Genomic DNA, 24,689 nt, shown 5'->3' with positions numbered 1-24,689 from the left:
CCAACCCGGAGGGTTCGGGCCTTCCAATTGGTGGAGGGTTAGAGAGGTTGTGGTTCTGATTGGTCAGTCCAAAGGAGGTGGAGCGAACTGAGCGGAATAAGGAATGGAATGGCGAAAAGGAAAGTCAATCAGACTCCGAGTCCCGCCTTCTGAGGTTGGCGAGTAACCTAGCAACGCAGGCACCTAAGTGGTAATCACTTAGTAGAAAAACTGAAGCCCTTGGAGCAGGTGAGTGACCCCGTGGGGAAGGGCTGGATTTGATGAGGGGGGGGGGGGGGAATGTCGAATGGAGCTCTCTATCCTTTGGTTTTCTTAGGAATCAGTAGTCCCCCCACCGGCGAACCTGTCCCCGCCTCAGGACCCTGCTCTCCAGCACTGGCCCCAGTCTGGATCTCCACTTGTCCACTTCATGGTCCCACTTCCTCATCCGTAAAACGTGGATGATACTAGTCAAGTGGAGTCAAATCAAGTTTAATTACTTTCAAGTCAGACACAGGTGCTAAGGGTCAGAGAGTGGTTTATGAGTCCTCTTACTTTCCACTCAACGGCTGTACATCCCAGGGTGAGCATGCAATGAAAGTGAATGTTTAGATAATTTTGATTATACCAAGTCTATGCTAACTTTAGAACTTCACTCCCGGCTCGGTACCTAATATATGATTTTATTTACATACTTAAGACAAAGGGTTTGTTGTGAGAATTAACCAAGGTAGAAAGTAAAACAGAGGTTTAATGGGGGCTAGAGGAATGGGGAAGCAAGAAGTTATTATTTTTGAAGTTATTATTTAATGAGTATAGAGTTTCAGTTTGGAATGATGAAAAATTCTGGAGGTGGATGGTGGTGATGGATGCATATAGATGTGAATGTAATAACCTCATGCCACTGAATTTAAAATGGTCACAATGGACCCCCTTGCTGTACAGTGGGAAAATAAAAAATATATATATTTTAAAAAAAATAAAATAAAATGGTCACAATGGTAAACTTTATGTTATGTATATTTTACCACAATGATAATTTTTAAAAGCAGCTATAGGACTTCCCTTATGGCTCAGCAGCTTAAGGATCCAGTGTTGTCACTGCAGCAGCTCGGGTTGCTGCTATGGCATGGGTTTTATCGCTAGCCTGGGAACTTCCACATGCCACTGCTGGGTACTGCCAGAAAAAAAAAAAAGAAAAGAAACAGCTGTAAAGCTGGATAAAACTATCTAGTGCTATTTTAAAACTCTGCAAATCAACCAAAGGCATACAGCAAACTGAGAGCTTTTATTCATAAAACTACTGAACTTCAAGTTTGTGCTGTACTTATGTAAGACTTCTCTGATTTCCCAACCCCCAGTTCTATTGGCATAATAATTCAACCAGGGCAAGTAGCCCTGGAAAATGAATAGTTTCACTGTCACTGTCTGATGGGGCTCCCTTGATCTGGAGGATTGCAGGCTAAACTGGCAATCTTGGTGGGAAGAGAACAGGGGAGGCCAGCAGCTCTAGCAGTCCAAGGTTGTAGTCCTATTTATTGCAAACAATAGGCTGAGAAAGCTCAGAGTTCTGGGGAATGAGACAGCCATAGAGGGCTTGATGAACTTTCTCTATATCCTGGTTGAGTAGAGGTTATGCACAGGTGTAGCAGAGACCAGAGCTAGCCCAAACCACTTAGACATCCCTGGCCTTTGGAGCCTTATAGAAGTACATGCTAAGTGTGTGCTGCCCTTGTCAGTGAAGAATAGAAGCCTTACTGGCTCAAAGTTTGAGCACACCTCTAACTGATTTTTGGCCAGATATTAAACTATGTGGATGCCAAGGCGACCCCAAGGAAGCCAGGCTTAAAAATAAAAAATATGGAGATGTTCCCATTGTTGCTCAGCAGGTTACACCCAACTAGTATCCATGAGGATGTGGGTTTGATCCCTGGCCTCACTCAGTGGGTTAAGCATCCAGCCTTGCTGTGAGCTGTGATGTAGTCTGCAGACTCAGCTTGGATCCCAAGTTGCTATGGCTGTGGCTAGCCTGGCAGCTGCAGCTCTGACTGGACCTCTAGCCTGGGAACTTCCGTAAGCCAGGTGCAGCCCTAAAAATGAAAACACACACACACATATATGGAAAAAAAAATAAGCAGAAACATCAGTGGCTGCACATTGTGGAGGAGACCAACTTGACAAATTGAATCCAGGAAATAATTACGAAACACCCAAGTGAAACAAAAATGAGAAAAACAACCATTCGGAAGAAAAAAATACAGAGTTTCTCCAAATAAATAATCTTCCCTCTTAAATTTCTAGTGTTCCATAAAAATTGTGAGATGTGTGTAAACATACTCAGGGGGAAAAAAGCAATCAACAGACACTGTCTCTTGGTGTCCCCAGATGTTGGCTTTAGCAGACAAAGACTTCAAAGAAGCTATTATAAATTTGTTCAAAGAGCTAGAGGAAACCATGTTTAAATAATTAAAAGAGGGTTTGATAACAGTGACTCATCACATCAAACAGAAAATATTTAGCATTCCAAAGTAGATTACAATAAATTGAGATGCACATTATAATCCCTAAATCAGTCACTAAGAAAAAACTCTAAAATATTTTTAAAAATCAACAGAGAAATCAGAAGTGTGAACTAAAAATACTTATTGAACGCAATAAAGGGCATTAAAGAAAAAGCATGGAGGAGTTCCCGTCGTGGCGCAGTGGTTAACGAATCCGACTAGGAACCATGAGGTTGTGGGTTCGGTCCCTGCCCTTGCTCAGTGGGTTATGGATCCTGCGTTGCCATGAGCTGTGGTGTAGGTCTCAGACACAGCTCGGATCCTGCGTTGCTGTGGCTCTGGTGTAGGCCGGTGGCTACAGCTCCGATTAGACCCCTAGCCTGGGAACCTCCATATGCCGCAGGAAACGGCCCTAGAAAAGGCAAAGACAAAAATAAACAAATAAAAATAAAATACAGCATGGAAATGTGTTTAAAAAAAAAAAAGAAAAGAAAAAGCATGGAGACCAAAAAAAAGTTATAAGACAAAAAACAATAGCAAAATGGCATGTGTGAATCCAGGTATATGAATAATTTAATGTAATTATTCAATAGAAATGGGAAAAAAACACTTCCCAAAAGGCAGAGATTGTCAGGCTAGATTCAAAAAATGAGACTGAACTCTATGCTGCCTACACCTTAGATTCAAAGACACACCTTAGATTCAAAGACACAAAGAAGTTGAAAGTAAAAAACTGGAATCCATGCAAAGAGTAACCATAGAAAGCTGGAGAGACTGTACTGCTATTGGAAATAACTGACTTTAAGACAAGAAATATTCCTAGAACAAAGAGGGACATTTTATATTAATTGGAAGGTCAATACATCACAAAGCTATAGCGAGATGACCATGAAAATAAGAGAGAAGACACAAATTACCAAAATCAGAACTGCAGAAACTTGAAGAGTTACAAGGACTATTATGAACAACTTTACGCCAAAAAATAAAGCAACTTAGATAAAATGAATGACTTCCTAGAAAAACAAATTATTAAAATTGACTCAAGAAGAAAGAGAAAATTTGAATAGACCTATAACAGGTAAAGAGATTGAATTAGAATTACCTTTCCTCAAAGTAAAGCCCAGTACTAGATGTCTTCACTGGTGAATTCCAGCAAATTCTTTCAGAAAATAGATGGGGAAGGAACATTTCCCTACTCATTGGGAAGCTTGATGACAAAACCAGACAAAGACACTGCATGAAAACTTCAGGGAGTTCCCACTGTGGCTCAGCGGGTTAAGAATCTGACTAATATCCATGAGGAGTCAGGTTCAATCCCTGGCCTCACTCATTGGGTTAAGGATCCGGCATTGCTGCTAGCTGTGATATAGGTCACAGACGTGGCTCAGATCTAGTAGATCCGGCGTTGCTGTGGCTGTGGTGCAGGCTGGCAGCTATAGCTCCGATTCCATCCCTAGCCTGAGAACTTACATGTGCCACAGGTGCGGCCCTTAAAAAAAAAGAGAAAAGAAAAAAGAAAACTTCAGAAGTTCCTGATGTGGCCCAGCAGGTTAAGGATCTGTCGGCACAGGTCGAAGGTGCAGCTTGGATGCAGTCTCTGGCCCAGGGAACTTCCATATGTCGTGGCCATAAAAAAAAATTTTTTTAGGAGTTCCCGTCGTGGCGCAGTGGTTAACGAATCCGACTAGGAACCATGAGGTTGCAGGTTCGGTCCCTGCCCTTGCTCAGTGGGTTAACGATCCGGCGTTGCCGTGAGCTGTGGTGTAGGTTGCAGACGCGGCTCGGATCCCGCGTTGCTGTGGCTCTGGCGTAGGCCGGTGGCTACAGCTCCGATTCAACCCCTAGCCTGGGAACCTCCATATGCCGCGGGAGCGGCCCAAGAAATAGCAACAACAACAACAACAAAAGACAAAAAGACCAAAAAAAAAAAAAAAAAAGATTAAAAGAATTGAGAGCCCAGAAATAAACTCTAACATTAAAAAAAAAAAAAAAAAAAAAAAAAAAAATTTAAGTTAGTAGGAGTTCCCGTCGTGGCGAAGTGGAAACGAATCCGACTAGGAACCATGAGGTTGCAGGTTCGATCCCTGGCCTCGCTCAGTGGGTTAAGGATCCAGTGTTATCTTGAGCTGTGATGTAGGTGTGACTATGGCTGTGGCATAGGCCGGTGGGTACAGCTCCGGTTAGACCCCTAGCCTGGGAACCTCCATATGCTGCAGGTGTGGCCCTAAAAAAAAGACAAAAAATAAATCAATAAATAAAGTTGTTAGTAGAAAGCAAAAACCTAACACACTATTCCCTTTCTTAGACTTCACCCTCTACCCAGAAAACCCCCGACAGCCTTTTGATTGAAAGAAATGGTAACGGAGGCTACAGAGTCAGCATCAGTCTCCTCGCCTCCAGGCTGGGTGGGCTGCCCAGGGCCTCCTGGCCACAGCTCTGCCCTGGCTCTGGGCAAGGTGTCCCTTGGGAACACATTCCAGGAGTACATGGTTAGATGTCAATGCCAGGGTTTTAGCTTGGGGTTTTCACTTGATTTACAGATTTACACTTAAGAAAAAAAAATGAATGAAATGGGTGAGTCTTTCCCGCTGACTCCGTTGCTAATCCCCCACCCACACATACACTCATGCCTTTTTCCCAGAGAAAAGATCCCTGAGGCCGATGCACAACCTGATTTATCCCTCAACATGTAATAATCATCATTCCCCTTTGAAGAGAACTTTTAATTTTCCAAAGGGCTTTCCCATCTATTAAATCATCTCTCCCCTACCCAGCTCCCTTTCGACGTGGCCAGGACAGGTGTTATGTCCCCAGGGGCGACAAGATAAGGGACTTGCCCAGACCTATTCCAAGAGCCCCTTGGCAGGGGAGAGTCATGCACCCAGGTCTCCTGAGACCCAGCCTGTGAATCTGCTCTTGATCCTGTAACTGATGGTAGTTTCAGATGGTACTGAGGTCAGCTTGTCAGCCAGCGCTGGGCTTGAGCAAGGCTTTCTTTGAATCTGGATAGAGCACTGGACTTAGCAATGGGGGAGGCCAGAGGTTTTACAGGGGAACCAGACCATTGTGGTCCAGACCAGTGGTCCTCAACCAGGGGCATCCCACCCCCACCCCACAGAGATATTTCCTCTTCAACTGGTCAGAGCGAAGGGTGGAAGAAGGGTAAGGAGCACCCTGGCATGAAGTGGGTAGAGGCCAGGGGTGCTGCTAAACATCCTGCAACAAACATCCTATCTGAACCCAAATGTCAATAGGGTGGAGATTGAAAATAAATAAATAAATATTCTACACTTGTATTTTCACACAAGTGCCACACACACACACACACACACACACACACACACACATCCTACTCCTTTTCCCTTCAGGCCCTAGTTAGTGCAACCAAAAGCAAAAGGGATTAAAAATCAGGATCATTTGAAATACAGAGCATCAAGGAAAAGTATCTTTTTGACACTGCTCTCACGTAATAGCAGTAGGTTACACCCTATGACCAGTCAACTGCCTTTTTAACACGGGGTATTTTGACCACAGGTTGTTTCTTTTAACCACAAGCCAAAGAAATACATTTTCCTCCTCAACCCATCACACACACCTGTTTAGGTACAAAAGAATATTTACAACAGGCAGTGCACTCTAATATTTTCTATTTCATTTATTTTTATTTATTTATTTATTTATTTATTTATTTTTTTGTCTTTTTAGGGCCTCACTTGCGGCATGTGGAGGTTCCCAGACTAGGGGTCGAATTGAATATGTAGTTGCCGGCCTACACCAGAGCCACAGCAACACAGGATCCAAGCCGCGTCTGTGACCTACACCAGGCCAGGGATCGAACCTGAAACTTCATGGTTCCTAGTTGGATTCGTTAACCACTGAGCCACGGCGGGAACGCTTCTATTTCATTTATTTTTAATGCTAGTCTCGACCGGCAAATTGATTTCACCACTTAGCAAAGGTCATAACCCTCAGTTTAAAAAAGACTCTTCTTCAACGTAATCTGTCAGTCAGGAAAAGCCAGTGTTTTGCATCTGTTAGAATACAATTTTTTTTTAAGTGGGGGGAGTTTATCTTGGAAGTCTCTAAATACACTGCTTGGAAATTCTTCCTTCTGTCTGCACAACCAAAGTGATACTATCCACAGTTGGATTTAACCAGAAATAAATACTTGAAAAGCTATGCTGCCAAAAGAGGAATTTAAAATTGTGATGAGTTAATTTGTAAGGAGGAAGAGCCTGGAAAGTGGTGAAAGGTTTAAGGGATCTCTGTCCTCCTCCATTACTAGCAGAAAGTCATGAATAATGCAGAAACCCACAAAATTAAAAACAGAAATAGTCAAAGGGAGTAAAAAAAAAAAAAAAATGGATCCATGTTGGCTCTTTATGAACCTTTCTGCACAAAAAAAAATATATATTATTTTGAGGAAAAATACATGTTCTACTTTAAGAAGTATTCAAATGTTAATATTAAATTGTATCATTTTTGGAGTTCCCTTGTGGCACAGCAGGTTAAGGATCCAGAGTTGTCACTGTTGCGGCTCAGGTCACTGCTATGGTATGTGTTGGATCTATGCATTCCATCCCTAGCCCAGGAACTTCCACTGCCTGAGACCAAAAAGAAAAAACAACATATTTATATGTGAAGGCAGGCTTGCCACCCTTCATTTATTCAATATTGATTTCTTGAGTGCCTATATATATATATATATCACTTGGAAGTCATCCTGAAAGCAAAATACGATTGAATCAAGACTTCGTGTCACACTCAACAGTTTTATCAAATGTGGGTTCTGTTACTGTCCCCACGTTACAGATGAAGAAGCAAAGACGCCGAAGATGGTTAGAGACATTAATTGACTTGCCTGAAGCCACACAGCAAGGAGGTGGTGATCCCCTAGGATTGAACTTCAAATTTGTCTGAGAGCAGAACCCACTAACCTTGATCAATAGAGGCACATTTCCCCTTCAGCTTCTGAGATGAGGGCCCAGAAGGTCAAGTGAACTGGCCCAGGACTGTAGCCATGGCCAGTGGCCATAGAGAGTTGTTCATTATAACCAGCAGCTTAGAAATCTATCCCTGGGAGCACATTCCCTCCCAACCTCTGTCCCTTTTCAGGGTCCTCTGTCTCCAAAAGCACAGGATAACGTTAGAGCCCGCAACCAGAGCCATCTCCACAAATGACATCCAGTCTGTTCATGCCTCCAGTGTTCACTGCTCCAGCTCCAGCCCAGGGACTCTTGCAAGCCAAATGTCATCCCCAAAACATGGGTTCTCAAAAAGGGCAAGAGAAGATTGGGTAATACTTCAAAAGTGGTGACAGGAAAAAAAACATACACAACTAAACTATGAACAAAAAAACCCAAAATAGATTCAAATTTTTTATTTTAAAATTCCAAGCCCTGTGTCCAGGGATAGGAAATAACCCATAGGCCAGATCTTTTTTTTTTTTTTTTTTTTTTTTTAACATTTACTTGACATAGGCCAGATCTTGATGTACCATTTTTGCTATCGAAATGTGACACTAGGGAGTTCCCGTCATGGTGCAGCAGAAACGAATCCGACTAGGAACCATGAGGTTGTGGGTTCAATCCCTGGCCTTGCTCAGTGGGTTAAGGATCCAATGTTGCATGAACTATGGTGTAGGTCGCAGACACGGCACGGATCCCATGTGTTGCTGTGGCTCTGGCATAGGCCCGTGGCTACAGCTGCAATTAGACCCCCAGCCTGGGAACCTCCATGTGCCGTGGATGCGGCCCTAGAAAAAGAAAAAAAAAAATGTGACACTAGGAGTTCCCTGGTGCCCTACTGGGTTACAGATCCAGCATTGTCACTGCTGTAGCTCACGTGGCAGCTGTGGCACAGGTTCAATCCCTGGCCTGGAAATTTCTGTATGCTGCAGGCACAGCCAAAAAAAATTAAAGTATATTTATAAAGGGAGTTCCTGCTGTGGCAGAGTTGGTTAAGAATCCAACTGCAGTAGCTCAGGTCACTGCAGAGGCATGGGTTCGATCCCTGACCTAGGAATTTCCATGTGCCGTGGATGGAGCCATTAAAAAAATAAATTTAAAAAAATGTGACACTTGGAGTTCCCTTCGTGGCTCAGTGGTTAACGAATCTGACTAGGAACCATGAGATTGCAGGTTTGATCCCTGGCCTTGCTCAGTGGGTTAAGGATCCGGCGTTGCCGTGAGCTGTGGTCTAGGTTGCAGATGCGTCTCGGATCCCGCGTTGCTGTGGCTCTGGCATAGGCCGGTGCCTCAGCTCCAATTAGACCCCTAGTCTGGGAACCTCCATATGCCACAGGAGTAGCCCTAGAAAAGGCAAAAAGACAAAAAAAAAAAAAAAAAAGTGACACTATTTTCTGCTTCTAATTCAGGACAGAATGCATTTTGTGAAATACCATTATCCTATGATGCCAGTACATCCCCGTGAGGAAAGCGGCCCATTGTTAAAGCCGGACTTGCCACCCCTCCTTTATTCAATAGTGATTTCTTTAGCACCTACTCTACGACAGTAGGTTACTTGGGAGACAGCAGTCTTCATCATGAATTTTCTGCCCCTTTCCAGCTCCTCACTTTCCCCACTCTGGACTTGAAAGGCTCAGATAAAGCACAGAGAGTTTTGCAAAAAGCCAGATGGGTGGTTCACAGTCTGGCAGGATCTTCCCCAGTGAGACTAAAAGGAAAGTTCCTGCTGCTTCAAAGGCAAAAACTCTGCCCATGAACCCTGCCAATAAGTGGAGGACTCAGAACTAAGTGACCAGGAGTCCCTTACCCATCAAGGACTTGAGTCCTAAGCAGAACATCAGGATACAGGTGAAAATAGGGAAGGTTAGGTCTTGAGGGTGTGGGGTGGCTGAGAATTGTACCTCTCAGAAGCATGACAGGAAGTTCCCGTCGTGGCGCAGTGGTTAACGAATCCGACTAGGAACCATGAGGTTGCAGGTTCGGTCCCTGCACTTCCTCAGTGGGTTAACGATCTGGCGTTGCCGTGAGCTGTGGTGTAGGTTGCAGACGCGGCTCGGATCCCACGTTGCTGTTCTGTGGCTCTGGCGTAGGCCGGTGGCTACAGCTCCGATTGGACCCCTAGCCTGGGAACCTCCATATGCCGCGGGAGCGGCCCAAGAGATAGCAAAAAGACAAAAAAAAAAGAAGCATGACAGACCTGTCAAGAGTACATAAAATCAGCTATGCAAATTGTGACATCCACCACATGTTATCAAATTTATGGCCATAGAGTTGTTCCTAATATTACCTTTTCTTTTTGTCTGTTTAGGGCTGCACCCATGGCATATGGAGGTTCGCGGGCTAAGGGTCAAATTGGAGCTGCAGCTGCTGGCCCACACCACAGCCACAGCAATGTAGGATCCGAGCTGCATCTGGGACCTACACCAGAGCTCATGACAATGCCAGATTCTTAACCCCCTGAGCAAGGCCAGGGATCGAACCCTAGTCTTCGTGGATACCAGTCGGGTTCATTACTACTGCACCACCATGGGAACGCCATAATATTTCTTTATTAACATCCACAGGATCAGTAGTGATGGCTCACCTTTCTTTCCCAATATCAGCACTTTGTCTCTTCTCCCTTTTCGTTAGTATGTCTTTTTTTTTTTTTTTTTTTTTTTTTTGGTCGCTATTTCTTGGGCCATTCCTGCGGCATATGGAGGTTCCCAGGCTAGGAGTCGAATCGGAGCTGTAGCCACCGGCCTACACCAGAGCCACAGCAATGCAGGATCCGAGCCGCGTCTGCAACCTACACCACAGCTCATGGCAACGCCGGATCTTTAACCCACTGAGCAAGGGCAGGGATTGAACCCACAACCTCATGGTTCCCAGTCGGATTCGTTAACCACTGTGCCACGATGGGAACTCCTCGTTAGTATGTCTTTAACATCTCCCTGCCGCTTGCTAATCTTGTTTTCAAGGTCAGAGATCTGGTCTGGAGCTCATCTTTCCTAGGTCACAGTTTTTAGTTGGAATGAAATAATATCAGGATATAGGCACTGTTATCTTCTATTTAATGAAAGTGAAGCAGATTTTTCAGCTACAGTGGAGATATAAATCTTCCTTTTCAATGAAAAGGTCTTAAGAATGAAAGTGTACTTGAAAAAAATAATTGCGTTCCTAATAGTACAGTTTGGCCTATAGATTTGGCAGAATCACAAAAGTGGCATTCTAGTGAGAGCGATGTGGGCAACACTGAATTAGAACTAGCCCTTATGGGGAGTTCCCTGCGTTAGTTGTGCTTTCACTGCTGCGACCCAGGTTCAGTCCTGGTCTGGGAACTGAGATCTCATATCAAGACACTGCTCCAGGAGTTCCCGTCGTGGCTCAGTGGTTAATGAATCCGACTGGGAACCATGAGGTTGCGGGTTCAATCCCTGGACTTGCTCAGTGGGTTAAGGATCCAGCGTTGCTGTGAGCTGTGGTGTAGGTCACAGACTCAGCTTGGATGGCTTGGATCCTGCGTTGCTGTGGCTCTGGCGTAGGCCGGCGTCTATAGCTCCGGTTAGACCCCTAGCCTGGGAACCTCCATATGCCGAGGGAGCGGCCCTAGAAAAGGCAAAAAAGACAAAAGAAAAAAAAAAAAAAAGGCACTGCTCCAGGAGTTCTTGTTGTGGCTCAGGGGGTTAAGAACCTGACATAGTATCTGTGAGGATGCCGGTTCCATCCCTGGACTCCTTCAGTGGGCTGAGGATCCGGCATTGCTGAAAGCTGCGGTGTAACACACAAATGTAGTTCAGCTCCCATGTGGCTGTGGCTGTGGCCAGCAGTTGCAACTCCAATTCGACCCCCAGCCTAGGAACTTCTGTGAGGACTTTAAAAAAAATAATAAATTAAATAAATAAATATATATAAATAATAAATGGCATTTCTTAAAATGAGATCCCCCCCACTCCACATAAACACACTCCCCAGTTTTTTTTCACACCCTCTGACTTCACTGGATTTGTAGGGTAGTTATAGATGTTTATTTTTCTCCCCTGGGAGGAAAATATAATTTACTTCAAACTTTTTTTTTCCTTTGAAATGTTCTGAGAGGGAAAGTAATAAAACATCCCACAAGGCCATTTGAATGAAAACTAGGTATAATTTGCATGATAAAGATATATTTCCATTTATAAAGTTCATCAGCAGAATTAATGACAAATAAAGGAACGATCCTATTAAGGTTCCCCATCCATGAACAACCTTGCTTCACTCTCAGGGCAGGAATTTTAAAAAGAGAGGCTTAAGTTGGAAATGATTTAAATATTAAGGTTGGTGGCATTAAAAAGGACATGAAATGATCATATTAGAATTCAAGGAAAAGAGATTCTCCAGTGACTTTTTTTTTTTTTTTTTTCTCATCAGTGTCAGAAGCGTTTTCCCCAATCCCAGTTCCACCGGCTTTCTCTTGTTCAGCCAAATGAGCTGTCAGGAACTGATGGGCATCATCGTAATCAAAGCAAACAAGTTTGCCCTTTAAAGCAAAAGAGGTAATTTGGCTGCAAGCAAATTGGAAACATTTCCTATAACGCTGCATTTGCAGCCGCACTCTAAAGAATTCCAGCGTTTTGATTTATGCTTGAGAGCTTCGGGGGGCAAGAGGGAGAAGTGTGTTCATTCAAGACTTTGTCCACGCTCATCCTGTGGCCATGGGGCAAAGATCCTTCATCCCCAGAGAGGCAGAGGAAGCTCCGCTGTGGCCCCTACAATGTTATTTTCAGGAAAAACCTTAAGGAACTCACGAGCCAGACAGGGAGGAGGAAGTGGGTGGGAATCAAAGCAATTGCAAGATAATGCACTTCTGCCCCCAGTCCTCAGCTCCCAGAGGCTTCTGATCTGGGCTCTGTTTGTCCTGGCCAAGGAACAAATCATCCTTAGCACCTGATCTGGCTGCTTTTCTTCCTGTTCTTTGTGACTTTAGGTGTTTCTTAACTTCCTTGCCTTTCTCTCTATTGACTCTTTGCTCTGCTGAAAAGAAGATAGCTTTTGTGGCTTCAGAGATTACTTCCTCTCCCTTGCATTCCTATCTCACTCCCGAAGGTCTCTTTGGAGCCCCATTGACCCTGTGTTATCAGCTGCCTAGAATATTTGGTCAGCTAGGGTTCCTGGATGGCAAGCAACAGCAACTACCCTGGGCTAGGCAAAATGGTGAAGGAGAAGCTGAAGAACCAGGCCTCACTCAGAAATGACAGCAGCCAAGGAAGTTTTGGGGCTCCTGGTAGCAGAATCTCCAGGAACCCATTGCTGGCATGAATCAGGTCCTACCATTTCCCATCCAAGAGTCACTCAGCAGGGTTCCTAGGAGGCTGAGAGCAGGGTTCTTTGATGGGCAGTCCCACCAAGATGGCACAAAGTGGGAGAGAGGATAATTTCCTCAAAGGAAAAGTGGGGTGTTGTCACCTGACAAAGAGGACACAGGTCACAGGAAGGCCAAGACACCCTGGCCCACTGTCTGTTCCAATTGTGGCAGCTGTGGCTCAGTGAGTTCAAAACTGAACTCTCAGAGTTCCTGTCGTGGCTCAGAGGTAGTGAACCAACTAGTATCCATGAGGGCGCAGTTTGATCCCTGGCCCTGCTCAGCGGGTTAAGGATTCGGCATTGCCGCGAGCTGTGGTGTAGGTCACATTACGTGGCTTGGATCTGGAATTGCTGTGGTTGTGGTGTAGGCCAGCAGCTGCAGCTCAGATTCGACCCCTAGCCTGGGAACTTCCATATGCCACAGGTGTGGCCCTAAAAAGACAAAAAACAAAAACTGAACTCTCGAGGTCCTCTCAAACTTCCTCTCCCAGTTTCCCTAGTTTCTCAAGGGCCCCACCATTCTCTCCCATCCCCACCCAAGCTCCAAACTGTCCTTCACTCATCAAGTCCTGATGATTCTTTCTTTAAAACATTCCTCACATCCATAGGCAGACTATGATAATTGAAATAGGAGTTCCCTGGTGGCTCAGCAGGTTAAGGATCTGGCATTGCTACTGCTGTGGCTTGGGTTGCTGCTGTTGGGAGGGTTTGATCCCTGGCTCAGGAACTTGGGTGTGGCCAAAAAAAGAAAAAAGGAAATTGAATTGGCCTAGGTAACCTGTACTGGTAGCAACAGAGATCTCCCTGAACTGATTAGCAGGTTTTTTTAGTGCTGGGTATTCAATAGTGATCAAAACCGATAAAGCCTCTACCTTCGTTGGAGCTTACTTTTTAGGGAAAGGGAAAGGCAGACAAGAAACAAACAAACAGGTCCATCTAGACACATCATAGGGTGAAAATTAACCTGGGAAAAACATAAACAGGATAAGGGGAATGGGCAGGTGGGGAGAAGGAGTGGGTTTCTATTTTAGGTAGGGAGTCAGTAAAGCACTCACTGTGACACTGATATTTGAGCAGAGAAGAAGTGAAGAAACACATTCTAAGCCCAGGCTTGGGATGAAATCACTAGCCCAGGGTCTCCCAGCAAGAATCTGAACTCAAGCAGGGCTAGTGCAAAGCTTACTCGTAGCCATCATGCCATGTATGCAACCTAGAATATTGGTTTCTGATTGCCATCATAAATTTTTTGAAAGTCTTTTATTTTTATTTTTTTGCTTTTTAGGGCTGCCCCACAGCATATGGAGGTTCCAGGGCTAGGGGTCCAATTGGAGCTACAGCTGCTGGCCTGTGCCACAGCCACAGCAATGCCAGATCCTTAACCCACTGAGCAAGGCCAGGGATCGAACCTGCGACCTCATGGTTCCTAGTCAGATTCCTTTCTGCTATGCCACGACGGGAACTCCGAAAGTCTTATAAATAAACTTTTTTTTTTTTTGGCCATGCCCAAGGCATGTGGAAGTTCCTGCGCCAGGGATCGAACTTATGCCATAGCAGCGACCCAAGCTGCTGCAGTGACAACACCAGATCCTTAACCCACTGAGCCACACAAGGACTCCCTAAAATCCAATCTTAAAAACTGATGCAAGGGGAGTTCCTGTTGTGGCACAAGGGATACGAATCTGACTAGGAACCATGAGGTTGCAGGTTCGATCCCTGGCCTCGCTCAGTGGGTTAAGGGTCCAGCGTTGCCACAAGCTGTGGTCTAGGTCACAGATGCAGCTTGGATCCTGTGTTGCTGTTACTGTGGCTGTGGTGTAGGCCAGTACCTATAGCTCCAATTCAACCCTTAGCCTAGGAACCTCCCTATGCCACTGGTACGGCCCTAAAAACAAACAAACAAATAAAAAAACAATGCAGGGAGTTCCTGTTGTGGCTCAGCAGGTTAAGAACCTGACTAGTATCCATGAGAATTTGCCTTTGATCCCTGGCCTTGCTCAGTGGGTTAAGGATCTGGCGTTGTTGCAAGCTGCTGTGTAGGTCACACATGCGTTAGGATTTGGTGTTGCGGTGCCTGTGGTGTAGGATGGCTTCTGCAGCTCAGATTCCACCCCTACCCTGGAAACTTCCATATGCCACAGGTGTGGCCCTAAAAAAAGAAAGAAAGAAAGAAAGAAAAACAATGCAAATGTGCTGTGATAAGCCTAGTGCTGTTCACTCTCAGCTCCCTCTTCTGCTCTGCGTTTCAGGCTGCTGACCCCTGCAGGCTGAGTTGCCCAAGCTCCCTGGTCAGCAGGTTTCCCACTGGGTTTGGTCAATGGGAGGCACTGGTGTTAGACTAAAGAGCTGGATGAAGGGAAAAAACAGATTTCTCCCCTTCTCTACTTTGAGCTGTGTTTCCAGCAGTGACCACAGCCACCATAGTGACTCCTGGACAGGAAATGGCTGTGACTCCAGCTTCCCCTGGTGACCCTGGTGACCCTGATCTCTAAGCTCGCCCGCCTCCTGTGTGGCTTCCTGCCATTGACATTTGCTGGGTGGCTTCCGCTTCCCCGACTGGCCTCTCAACTCCTCCATCACCCATGTAACTGGTCTGCTGTGTTTAAATAATTAGAATGGGGAGTTCCCATTGTGGTGCAGTGGAAATGAACCCGACTAGTATCTATGAGGATTTGGGTTTGATCCTTGGCCTCTTTCAGTGGGTCAGGGATCCAGTGTCGCCATTAGCTGTGGTGTAGGTCACAGACATGGCTCAGATCTGGCACTGTGGCTGTGGCATAGGCCAGCAGCTGTAGCTCCAATTTGACCCCTAGCCTGGTAATTTCTATATGCCGCAGGTGCAGCCCTAAAAAGCAAAAACACCTCTTAGAATGGAGTTCCTTTGTGATGCAGCAGGTTAAGGATCCAGCATTGTCAACTGCAGTGGCTCTGGCCGCTGCTGTGGCATGAGTTCGATCCCTGGCCCAAGATCTTCCACATGCTGCAGATGTGGCCAAAAAAAAAAAAAAAACTTAGAATAATGTCTGTATTCCTGGTTGGTCCCTGCCTGATGCATGTGCCTGAGATCTACCTCCACACTTGATCCCCTAACCCTTGGGGCCCTGACACTATCACAAAGCTAAAAACCAATTTCCATGAAAGGTTCCATGTAAAAGCTGCACACTTTTACACCACCCAAGAGGAACTCCCAATGTCCACCCTTTACAGCTGCTGTGGCCACACCGGCCACCTTGATGTCAGCATGTCAGCGTGACTCTGCTGACTGCTTACTCCATCTTTTTTCAGGGCTGCCAGGGATGATAAAAGCAGGAGGCCCAGAGAGCCTACCGAAGTCTCCATCTCTGAGGGCGTACAAAGGCGGAGAAAGCTGCTCATAAAATGGCTCTGGACATTCTCGCCGTGGCCCCTCTCTACCAAGGCCCTGACATAAACAAAATCAGGCTGATGGCAGAGACGACCAAGAAGTCCACCACCCCGCCCAAACCCTTGACCCCCTCTAGGACCAAACTCACCACCATTGAGACCAAGAGGATCATGTCCGTTCTGGATGAGACCATTCACAAGGTGGAGTTGGTGACCCTGCTGTCAAACGTGGCATCCAGTTCCCAGAGTCTGGAGGGGATGCTGGGGGAGGACATCATGAAGGCAGTGAGGGAACACGTGGACCTCTGCCAGACCCTCTTGGATCACGTCAATTACCTTCAGGAGGAAGAGCAGCGATTGCAGGAGGAAGAAGGGTTCGAGGATGAGCCATGGTTCCGAGACCTTGTCTTCTCCATAGAGCTCCAGAAATCCCGCCTCCCTCCGCTTAGGCAACAGATCAGAGAATCCACCAAGAATGTCTTGAGGCTCCTGCTCAGGAACCCCCAGGCGGCCAGTCTCTTGCAGGTGCAGTCCCTGGGCAGAAGTGAGGAAGCCCAGAGTTTTATTGACAGTCTGGTAGAACTCCGAGGTTTCCTGTTTGAGAAGCTACTCACTAGTCCCATGGAAGCCAGAGACAAGACTCAGTTCATCCAGGACATCACCAGACGGAATCGGAGGAACCAAGAAATCATCGACACTCTGGAAAATGAATTGGCAGCCTGCATGAGGAACAGGGATGCAGAGGTACCCGCACAGAGAACCCCCAGATCATTTGGCAGTTGGGTTTTTCCTCAGTGATTTAAATGGCCGTTTTCATAAAAAAAAAAAAATTGTTTTGAGCACTTACCAGTTTCCAGGTCTTATAAATTATAAGTCCACATGGTCCCAGCCTCATGGAGTTCACTGGTAGGGAAGGTAGGTCTTAAAGAGCTGATTTAATTACAGTTTTGAGAAGTACAAGGAAGGGTAAGTATAGGGTGCTATAAGAGAGTATTATAGGATGGAGCTCCCTGGTAGCTCAGTGGGTTAAGAATCTGGCATTGTCACTGCTGTGGCTCAGGTTACTGCCCTGGTGCAGGTTTGATCCCTGGCCTGCATGCTGCTGGCATGGCCAAAAAAAACCCCCCAAAGATAGTATTAAAGGAGACCTGAGCTTGGAACTCAGGGACGTTGAAGCCAAGATATGAAGAATGAGAGTGAACAAGGCAAGTGAGGTGGGAAGGGACCTGCCAGGCCGGGGCTGGGTAGTATATACTTTAGACTTTACTGGCAGATCACCCAGGGCATTTGAGACTTAATCAAGGAACATGGTCTTTGTCCTCAGGCCAAGGGGCATATGAAAGGGGTGAAAGATTTAGAAGATTTTTTTTTTTATTACTCAATGAATTTATTACATTTATTGTTGTACAATGATCATCACAATCCAATTTTATAGGATTTCCATCCCACACCCCTAGCACATCCCCCCACCCCCCACAGAAAAATTTTTAAGAGGGGAAAGGATAACATGATCCCAACCTAATAATGACCATCTGGGGACACATACTATGTGTTATTCTTTTTTTTTTTTTTTTTTTTTTTTTTTGCTTTTTAGGGCTGTGCCCATGGCATATGGAGGTTCCCAGGCTAGGGGTCAAATTGGAGCTACAGCCGCTGGCCTACAGATCCAGCTACAGCAACGCAGGATCCAAGCCGAGTCTGTGACCTACACCACAGCTCATGGCAACACCAGATCCTTAACCCACAGAGGAAGGCCAGGGATTGAATCCGCAACCTCATGGTTTCTAGTCAGGGATTCGTTTCCAATGTGCCAGGATGGGAACTCCAACTATGTTTTATTCTTTACATAACATTTTCTCGTTAACACTGTACAAAGTCCTTGTGAGGTGGTGTATAAGTATAGGTTCGGCTGCTAAAACAAAGAGACCCTAAATAATATTGGCTTAGTCAAGGCAATGTATTTCTGTCTAATAGAGAGCTGGCGTGGAAGCTCTGCTTCATAAATTGTCAAGCTTCCTTCCAGCTGGCTTCCCCGCAGTTCCCCACATGGGACTCCTAACCTTGGACCCAGAGGGCTGCTCCAGCTTTCCTCATCAGGTCACCACTGGTCCAGCCAGCAGGAAGGAGGAAAGAGGACAGGACTTTGTCTAGCCCTTTGGGGGCACCACCATGAAGGAGCATTCTTGTAGTTTGTAGCTCTACCCAGTGCTGGAGATGCTGGGAAAGTGGTCAGTAGCTGCCAAGTCCCCAGGGAAACATTCTACTCTACTCCCTTTTTGGGGAGAACAGATCCTGGGAGACACCTGGCAGCCTGTGCCGCCTCAGGTATTTTCCTCCCCCCTGCCTCCAATAGATGAAAGGTCAAGGTCGCCCTCCCTTTCCTGACTCACTAGCTACCCCCTTCCTTTTGTTCTCTCTGACTTTGTCCTCTAAGGCATTTATCAGAGTTTGTTGATGACTATTTGTATGATTTGATGTGATTTGATGATTTGATTGGGGTCTGTCTTCCCACAAGAGGACAGGGATCTCGTCTCTCTTGGCCCTCCATTGTGTCCCCAGTGGGCCTGGCACAAAAGGAGGACATGGTAATTATTCGATGAGGGGAGAAATGACAGGCTCCTGGGTGCTCAGTCAGGGGAGATCACTCATAGGTGGAGGGGTGTCACCCAGGGACCGGGCTGGGACCCCCAAGTGGCTTTGCTGGTCTCATTCAGGTGGTAGAAACAGGTTGGGACTACCAAGGGCACAGATCTGGGGTGAAATTCCATTTGTGCCTGGTGGGCAAGTTTCATTAGGTCCCTGGGTCTCAATGTAAAATAAGGGGGTGACAAGAATAGGGCATGATGAGGATCCGCAAGAAAAGCTCTGACTGCTAATACTACTACCTGCTTCACACCCTACACCTGGGCCAGGAGGCCTTGCCCACAGCTAGGCTTGCCTCAAAGCCCCTCCTCCCTCTCCCTGAACAAGAGACGTGAGCTCAGACGGCCTGCTGCCCAGCTGCCAGCTGCTTCCAGCCCCAGGCTGCTGGCCCGAGCCAGCCACAGCACTGGCGGGTTCAGAGGAAGACTCTAGCACCTGAGATTTGCCTTAAGAGTTTATTTAAGAAACAGCCCCGCCCCCATGCTCCACCCCCTCCCCAATTCCAGTTTTAGAACCAACAGAGGGCAGGGGCCAAGCCTGGCCCTTAAGGGGAGAGCTCCTCCCCGGTGCCCTGGGCCAGAGCATCGCGTAATCCTAGCTCTCCTTATGGCCTGTGCACTTGGCTCACGACAGGAAATAGAAGGTGGTGGCCAAGAACTCTGGCACTGGATCAGACAGACCAGTTTTCAAATTCCAGCGCAGCTGCACAACCCCAGACAAATTCAAACCCCCTGAGCCTCAATTTCCTGGTCTCTAGTCTGGCCGTTCCTGTCCTCATGGTGGGGCGGGGAGCAGGACTTGGCGACATGTTAGCGCCGCGCCCTCAGGGAGCTGAAGAAACGCCAGCCTTCCCGCGATTACTGATGATCTTGGAGGTATTATTATGGAGCCTCTCTTCCTCCTGGCCCAGGTGGAGAAGGAGAACTTTGTGGTCCAAGAACTGAAAAATCACCTGCACCAGGTGCTCAAGTTCTCGGAGAATAGCCTCCTCCGCACCAAGCAGGAGGCCGAGAAACAGCAGAAGGCGGACTTCCGGGCGTCGCAGGCCAGGGTGGCTAAGATCCAGCAGGAGATCCTGCTGCTGCGGTCACAGTTCCACAACCTGGTCATGGAGAACCGGGAGGCAGAGCAGGCGCTGAGGAAGGTGCCCTGGGGAAGCAGGGAGGCGGGGTGTGGACCGGGGCGGAGGGAGGGCTGGCATGGCTGCTACTACAGCCCAGGGAGCGGCTGGCCAGGAGTTGGGGGTGGGAGGAGGGCACAGGAGCTGGAAGCCGGGCATTGAGGCAGCATCACCGGGGAGACGGGAGGGAGCAGCACGCAGGCCCAGGGACGCTGCTCTGGGACCTCGGGCACGTTCTTGAACTCCTCTGAGCCCTGCAAGTAGGATGATGCCCACCTGTTCTCCAAAGGAAGTGAAGGTGCACAGAAACTTCTGGTGCCCAGCATGCATCAGGTTTGCCTCTGAATCCCCTTCCTCACCAAGGGCATCCTTTCTAACACTTGTTCCCAGATTCATTTTGTGTCACAAGCCTTCTGAGCATCTGATGGAAGGGAGGGGGGGCTCTCCCCTATGAAAAGGCACAGATACACATACAAAAGGGGGTGGACAATTCTTGGGTTGTAGGCCCCCTGAAGCCAGCCCGTTGGTGGTACCCAAGTTAAGAACCCTTGCCCTGTAGGACAAAGGAGCTGATTTTTCTTTTCTTTTGCTTTTTAGGGCCGCACCCACAGCATAGGAAGTTCCCAGGCTAGGGGTCAAATCAGCTACCGCTGCTGCTGCTGCTGGCCTATGCCACAGCCACAGCCACAACCACAGCCACAACAAGGTGGGATCCAGGCCGAGTCTGCAACCTACACCACAGCTCATGGCAACGCTGGATCCTTAACCCACTGAGTGAGGCCAGGGATCAAACTTGCATCCTCATGGATCCTAGCTGGGTTCGTTAACTGCTGAACCATGAAGGGAATTCCCTGATTTATTTTTTTAATTGAGGTGAAATTCCCATAACATAAAACAGAACCATTTTAAAGTGAACAAAGTGAACAATTCAGTACAGTGCATTAAGAATCCAACTGCAGTGGCTTGGGTTGCTGCAGAGGTGTGGGTTCAATCCCCAGCCCAGCACAGTGAGCTAAATGATCCGATGTTTCCAAACTGCAGCGTAGGTCACAGCTGTGGCTCAGATTCAGTCCCTGGCGTGGAAACTTCCATATGCCACGGGTGCAGCCATGACAAATAATGTGAACAATTCAGTGGTACTCCGTATATCCACAACCTCTACCTAGTTCCAAAATATTTTCACCACCTCCAATAAAACCCTTGTACACATTAAGCAGTTTCTTCCCGCCTCCCCCTCCCCGCCTCCCAGCCCCTGGTAACTACTAACCTATTTGCTATCTCTATGGATTTGCCTATTCTAGACTCTTCATGTAAGTGGAATCATACAGTGTGTGGTCTTTTGTGTCTGGCTTCTTTAACTTAGCATCACATTTTCAAGGTTTGTCCATGTGATATTTACCAAACCTCATTCCTTTTTATGGCAGAATAACAATCCACTGTATGTACAAGAGCTATCTTTGAAATATGAAATAAGATCGTGTTCCTCCTCTGCATCTTAATCCACCCAGTAACTTCCCTTCTTCTTTACACTAGAGACCCAAACTCCTTCCCCTGCTGACGCTTCCTCTGTGACACAGCTTCTCACTCCGACCTCAGTGGAACCATGCTCCTCCCCAGCCACACCATTCCAGCCACACTGGCTCAGTTCCTATTCTTTAAACATCACAAGCTTGTTCCCACCTCAGGGCCTTTGCACCTGTTGCCCCCTCTGCTTAGAATGTAATGGAGCCAGACTGCTGCCTTCAAATCCAGGCTCTACCACCCATTATCTTGGGCTGAGTGAGTGAGCACATCTGATCCTCCGTGTCCTCACCTGTGAAATGGTGGAGACCTTGTGGTATGGTATAGACAAGGTGTAATGCAGGGCCTGCTGAGGCAGAGCGGGCTCAATGCTGTTTATCGTATGTATTGGTCCAGCAAACAGTGACTAATGTAATTTTTTTTAGAAAAAATATAAAGTGGAAACAGAAATTGAGAACTGGATCCAGAAATACGATTTGGAGATGAGTGAAAAGCAGGTATTTGTCTAAGTCTCTCTCAAGTGTGTCCCCAAATCCTCTAGGAATGGGGGGTGGGGGGAGAGAAGCCCTAGGATGGTGCCTGGTCTATGCTAAGTTCTGGGCCTTCCTGCCCTGTCCTTGGGCTCCAGGGTTAGACAGACCCAGGGTTAGCCTGGGGCAATGAGAGGAAGGGTGGGAAGGGAAGGAGCTGGAAGCTGGAAGCCACTAAGATATGCTTGACCCAGGCCCAAAGATCTTGGCTCCACCTAGGGTGAACATTCCAGAACCCCTGTTCCCGCCTGATCAGCTCCTGCTAACACCCCTCAAGCTGGGGCTCATTCCTCATCCCCGCCAGATTCAGGCTTGAGCTCACTTCCACCGCTTCAGTCCATCACTCAGGAACCTTCTACCAAGTGCTTGAAATGTGCCAGGTGCTGGGCTCCAGCAGTGAGGAAAGCCCCCTCTGTCACCTGGAGGGAGGTTTTACTTGCTGCATGACCTTAAGCAAGGAACTTGACCTTTCTGACCTGTTTCTGCATGAGATCAACATAAGTAGTAACACCCATGCTGGGACCATGGTGGGGACTCAACAAGGCACTGTTGTTACAAGGCCCTGTACAGCACAGGATCTGGCCTGGAGGAGGTGCTCAGGGAATTAATTAACAGAATACCCTGAAGCCTCCGCCCAGCTCTGCAATAACATTGGTGGCCCATAGCCCCAACTTTGGGGTCAGGTAGGCCTGGCGAACCCTGGAGGTGACATCAGCCTCTGAGTAGTCCAATGCCAGATGTGCTGTTCAGAGAAGGGCAAGCTGGGGCCTTGCTCTGTCTGATCCCACGTGCTCTGGGAAGGCGGAGACTTTGGAGGCTGTGCTCTTGTTTCTCTGGTCCCAGTGAGGGTGGTGGGTTACTTGGTGGCAGGGACCAAGTCCACTTAACTCTCTGTCCTCTGGAAGTACTTTGCTTCTGGTAGGTGCTTGGTGGGAGGAAGGGAACGAGATAGCTGTAAACTGTGGTGAGACCTAAGGAAGAACTGTGGGACTTAGTCACCTGAAAAAGGTCTTCTCTGGATCTCTTTGTGAAATGGACAGCTTCAGTGGCAGCAGCTGGCCTGGCGCCACGGTGTGCCTGGCACCACATCTAGGACATTGTATCCATCTTGCCATTTAATCCCATCCCTGCTCCTGGGTTTGGAACTGTCCCCATGTTTCAGATGAAGAAAAATGAAGGCTTGAAAGGACAAGCCCCTCAAGACGCAGCTGAGCTGGGAGTAGAAGCCCAGGTGCCCAGCCCAGATGGACCACATCCCCTCTCCCATTCTCATCTGGGCATCAGATGCAGAAAGGCTTAGTGTAGGCGTCATTGCTGGGGCGGAAGAGCCTCCAGAAGGGGTGGGAGCATGTGCAGAAGAGGGTGGCAGGTGGCGATCTGTGCCTGGAGACCCCCTACCCCCGATTCTTACCCCAGGATGAGTACGAGGAGCTGGACATCATCCACAAGGAGGAGAAGCTCCAGCTGGAGGAGCTGAAGCAACGGCACAGCGTGCTGGTGGAAGAGTTCTCCCAGATCCAGGCTGAGAGGGAGATCAAGGCCAAGGAGAGGCTGGAGGCCGAGCAGGAGATGGTGCGCATGGTGCGGGCTGCCACGCTCATCCAGGCCCTGTGGAAGGGCTACCTGGTCCGCTCCATGCTCAGGTCCAAGAAGAAGAAGCGGAACAAGGGCAAAGTGAAGGACAAGGAGAAAGGCAAGGGCAAGGAGAAAGGCAAGGGCAAGGAGAAGGGCAAGGGCAAGGAGAAGGGCAAGGGCAAGGAGAAGGGCAAGGGCAAGGAGAAGGGCAAGGGCAAGGAGAAGGGCAAGGGCAAGAAATGAGTCGTCCCCCCACCCCCCACCGCCTTCCCCGGCAAGCCTGCCCAGACCCCCACACTCCCCATGATGTCACTTCTCCAGAGCTGGCCTGGAAACCCCTGGGATGGGCAGTCCTGCGGTTCATGGCTTTAATGCTTTTCCACGATTAAAAATCACTTTAAACCACAACCTACAGGAGTGTCCATTGTGGCTCAGTGGAAACGAATCTGACCAGTATCCATGAAGATGCAGGTTTGATCCCTGGCCTCACTCAGTGGTCCCAGACCAAAAGCTGCCTTAACTGGATGGACAAATCACCCACCAGGATGGCAGGGTGTGGGTCACGGCTGCCCAAAACGGAGGGCGGGGCACAGAGAACTCCAGAAGGAAGAGAGGTTTCAGGCTGCCCTCAGCCCCTGCTCTGGGTATCAATTTGCCCACAACTTCTTCTGTGAAAGCTCAGGGGTTCCCAAGGTCATAAACCAGCAACCTCACATTGGCTTTATCTGGAGTCCAGGTAGTTGAACAATATATTTTTAAATTCACTGATGACATTAAAAAAAATCAGAGGCTATTGCTTAGAAATGCCTTTACTGGAAAGATCTCATCACTGAGGTAGCATGGGCCTGCATGACTTCTAAAGGTGAGCAGCAGCGCCCCCTTTAGATGGCAGTCAGGTTGGCCCTGTCCCCACTACCCCCAGCTGTTTTTCAGACATCATGGCCTAAGTCAGTTGCCTGTGTGGGCAGTGTTTCTTCTTCTTCTTTTTTTTTTTTTTAGGGTGGCACATGGAAATGCCAAGGCTAGGGGTCGAATTGGACCTGCAGCTGCCGGCCTACACCACAGCCACAGCAACATAAGATCCAAGCCGCATTTGCAACCTACACCACAGCTTAAGGCAATGCTGGATCCTTAACCCACTGAGCAAGCCTGGGGATTGAACCCGAGTCCT

At 47.6% G+C, this 24,689-nt stretch overlaps 1 protein-coding gene across 6 annotated transcripts; it reads left to right on the top strand.

Annotated features, from left to right (window-relative positions):
• The first annotated feature begins 151 nt into the window (after positions 1-151).
• Positions 152-23,927, top strand: IQCD (IQ motif containing D). 6 transcript variants are annotated; one of them, NM_001444480.1, is given in 7 exon segments: positions 152-228; positions 11,837-11,961; positions 16,052-16,873; positions 19,683-19,916; positions 21,839-21,910; positions 23,360-23,665; positions 23,696-23,927. In NM_001444480.1, coding segments are annotated over 5 exon segments (1,407 nt in total). In that variant the 5' UTR covers positions 152-228; positions 11,837-11,961; positions 16,052-16,144; the 3' UTR covers positions 23,762-23,927.
• The last annotated feature ends 762 nt before the right edge of the window (positions 23,928-24,689 follow it).

This window comes from Sus scrofa, chromosome 14 (assembly GCF_054392235.1).
Source record: "Sus scrofa isolate SSC_HxYL_T2T_F1_AM1 chromosome 14, Sscrofa_HxYL_maternal_Yorkshire_Landrace_v2.0, whole genome shotgun sequence".
Lineage (NCBI taxonomy): Eukaryota > Metazoa > Chordata > Mammalia > Artiodactyla > Suidae > Sus > Sus scrofa.
The sequence above is the reverse complement of the archived record's forward strand: the minus strand, read 5'-3'. Positions and strand labels throughout refer to the sequence as shown.

What these genes read in the sequence shown, in the direction of transcription:
- IQCD (XM_084993040.1), top strand. Translation starts at nt 16,145, where the DNA reads ATGGCTCTGGACATTCTCGCCGTGGCCCCTCTCTACCAAGGCCCTGAC. An exon ending in TGAGGAACAGGGATGCAGAG is followed by an intron (nt 16,874 to 19,682) that starts GTACCCGCACAG and finishes CTCCTGGCCCAG; the next exon opens with GTGGAGAAGGAGAACTTTGT. An exon ending in CAGAGCAGGCGCTGAGGAAG is followed by an intron (nt 19,917 to 21,838) that starts GTGCCCTGGGGA and finishes AATTTTTTTTAG; the next exon opens with AAAAAATATAAAGTGGAAAC.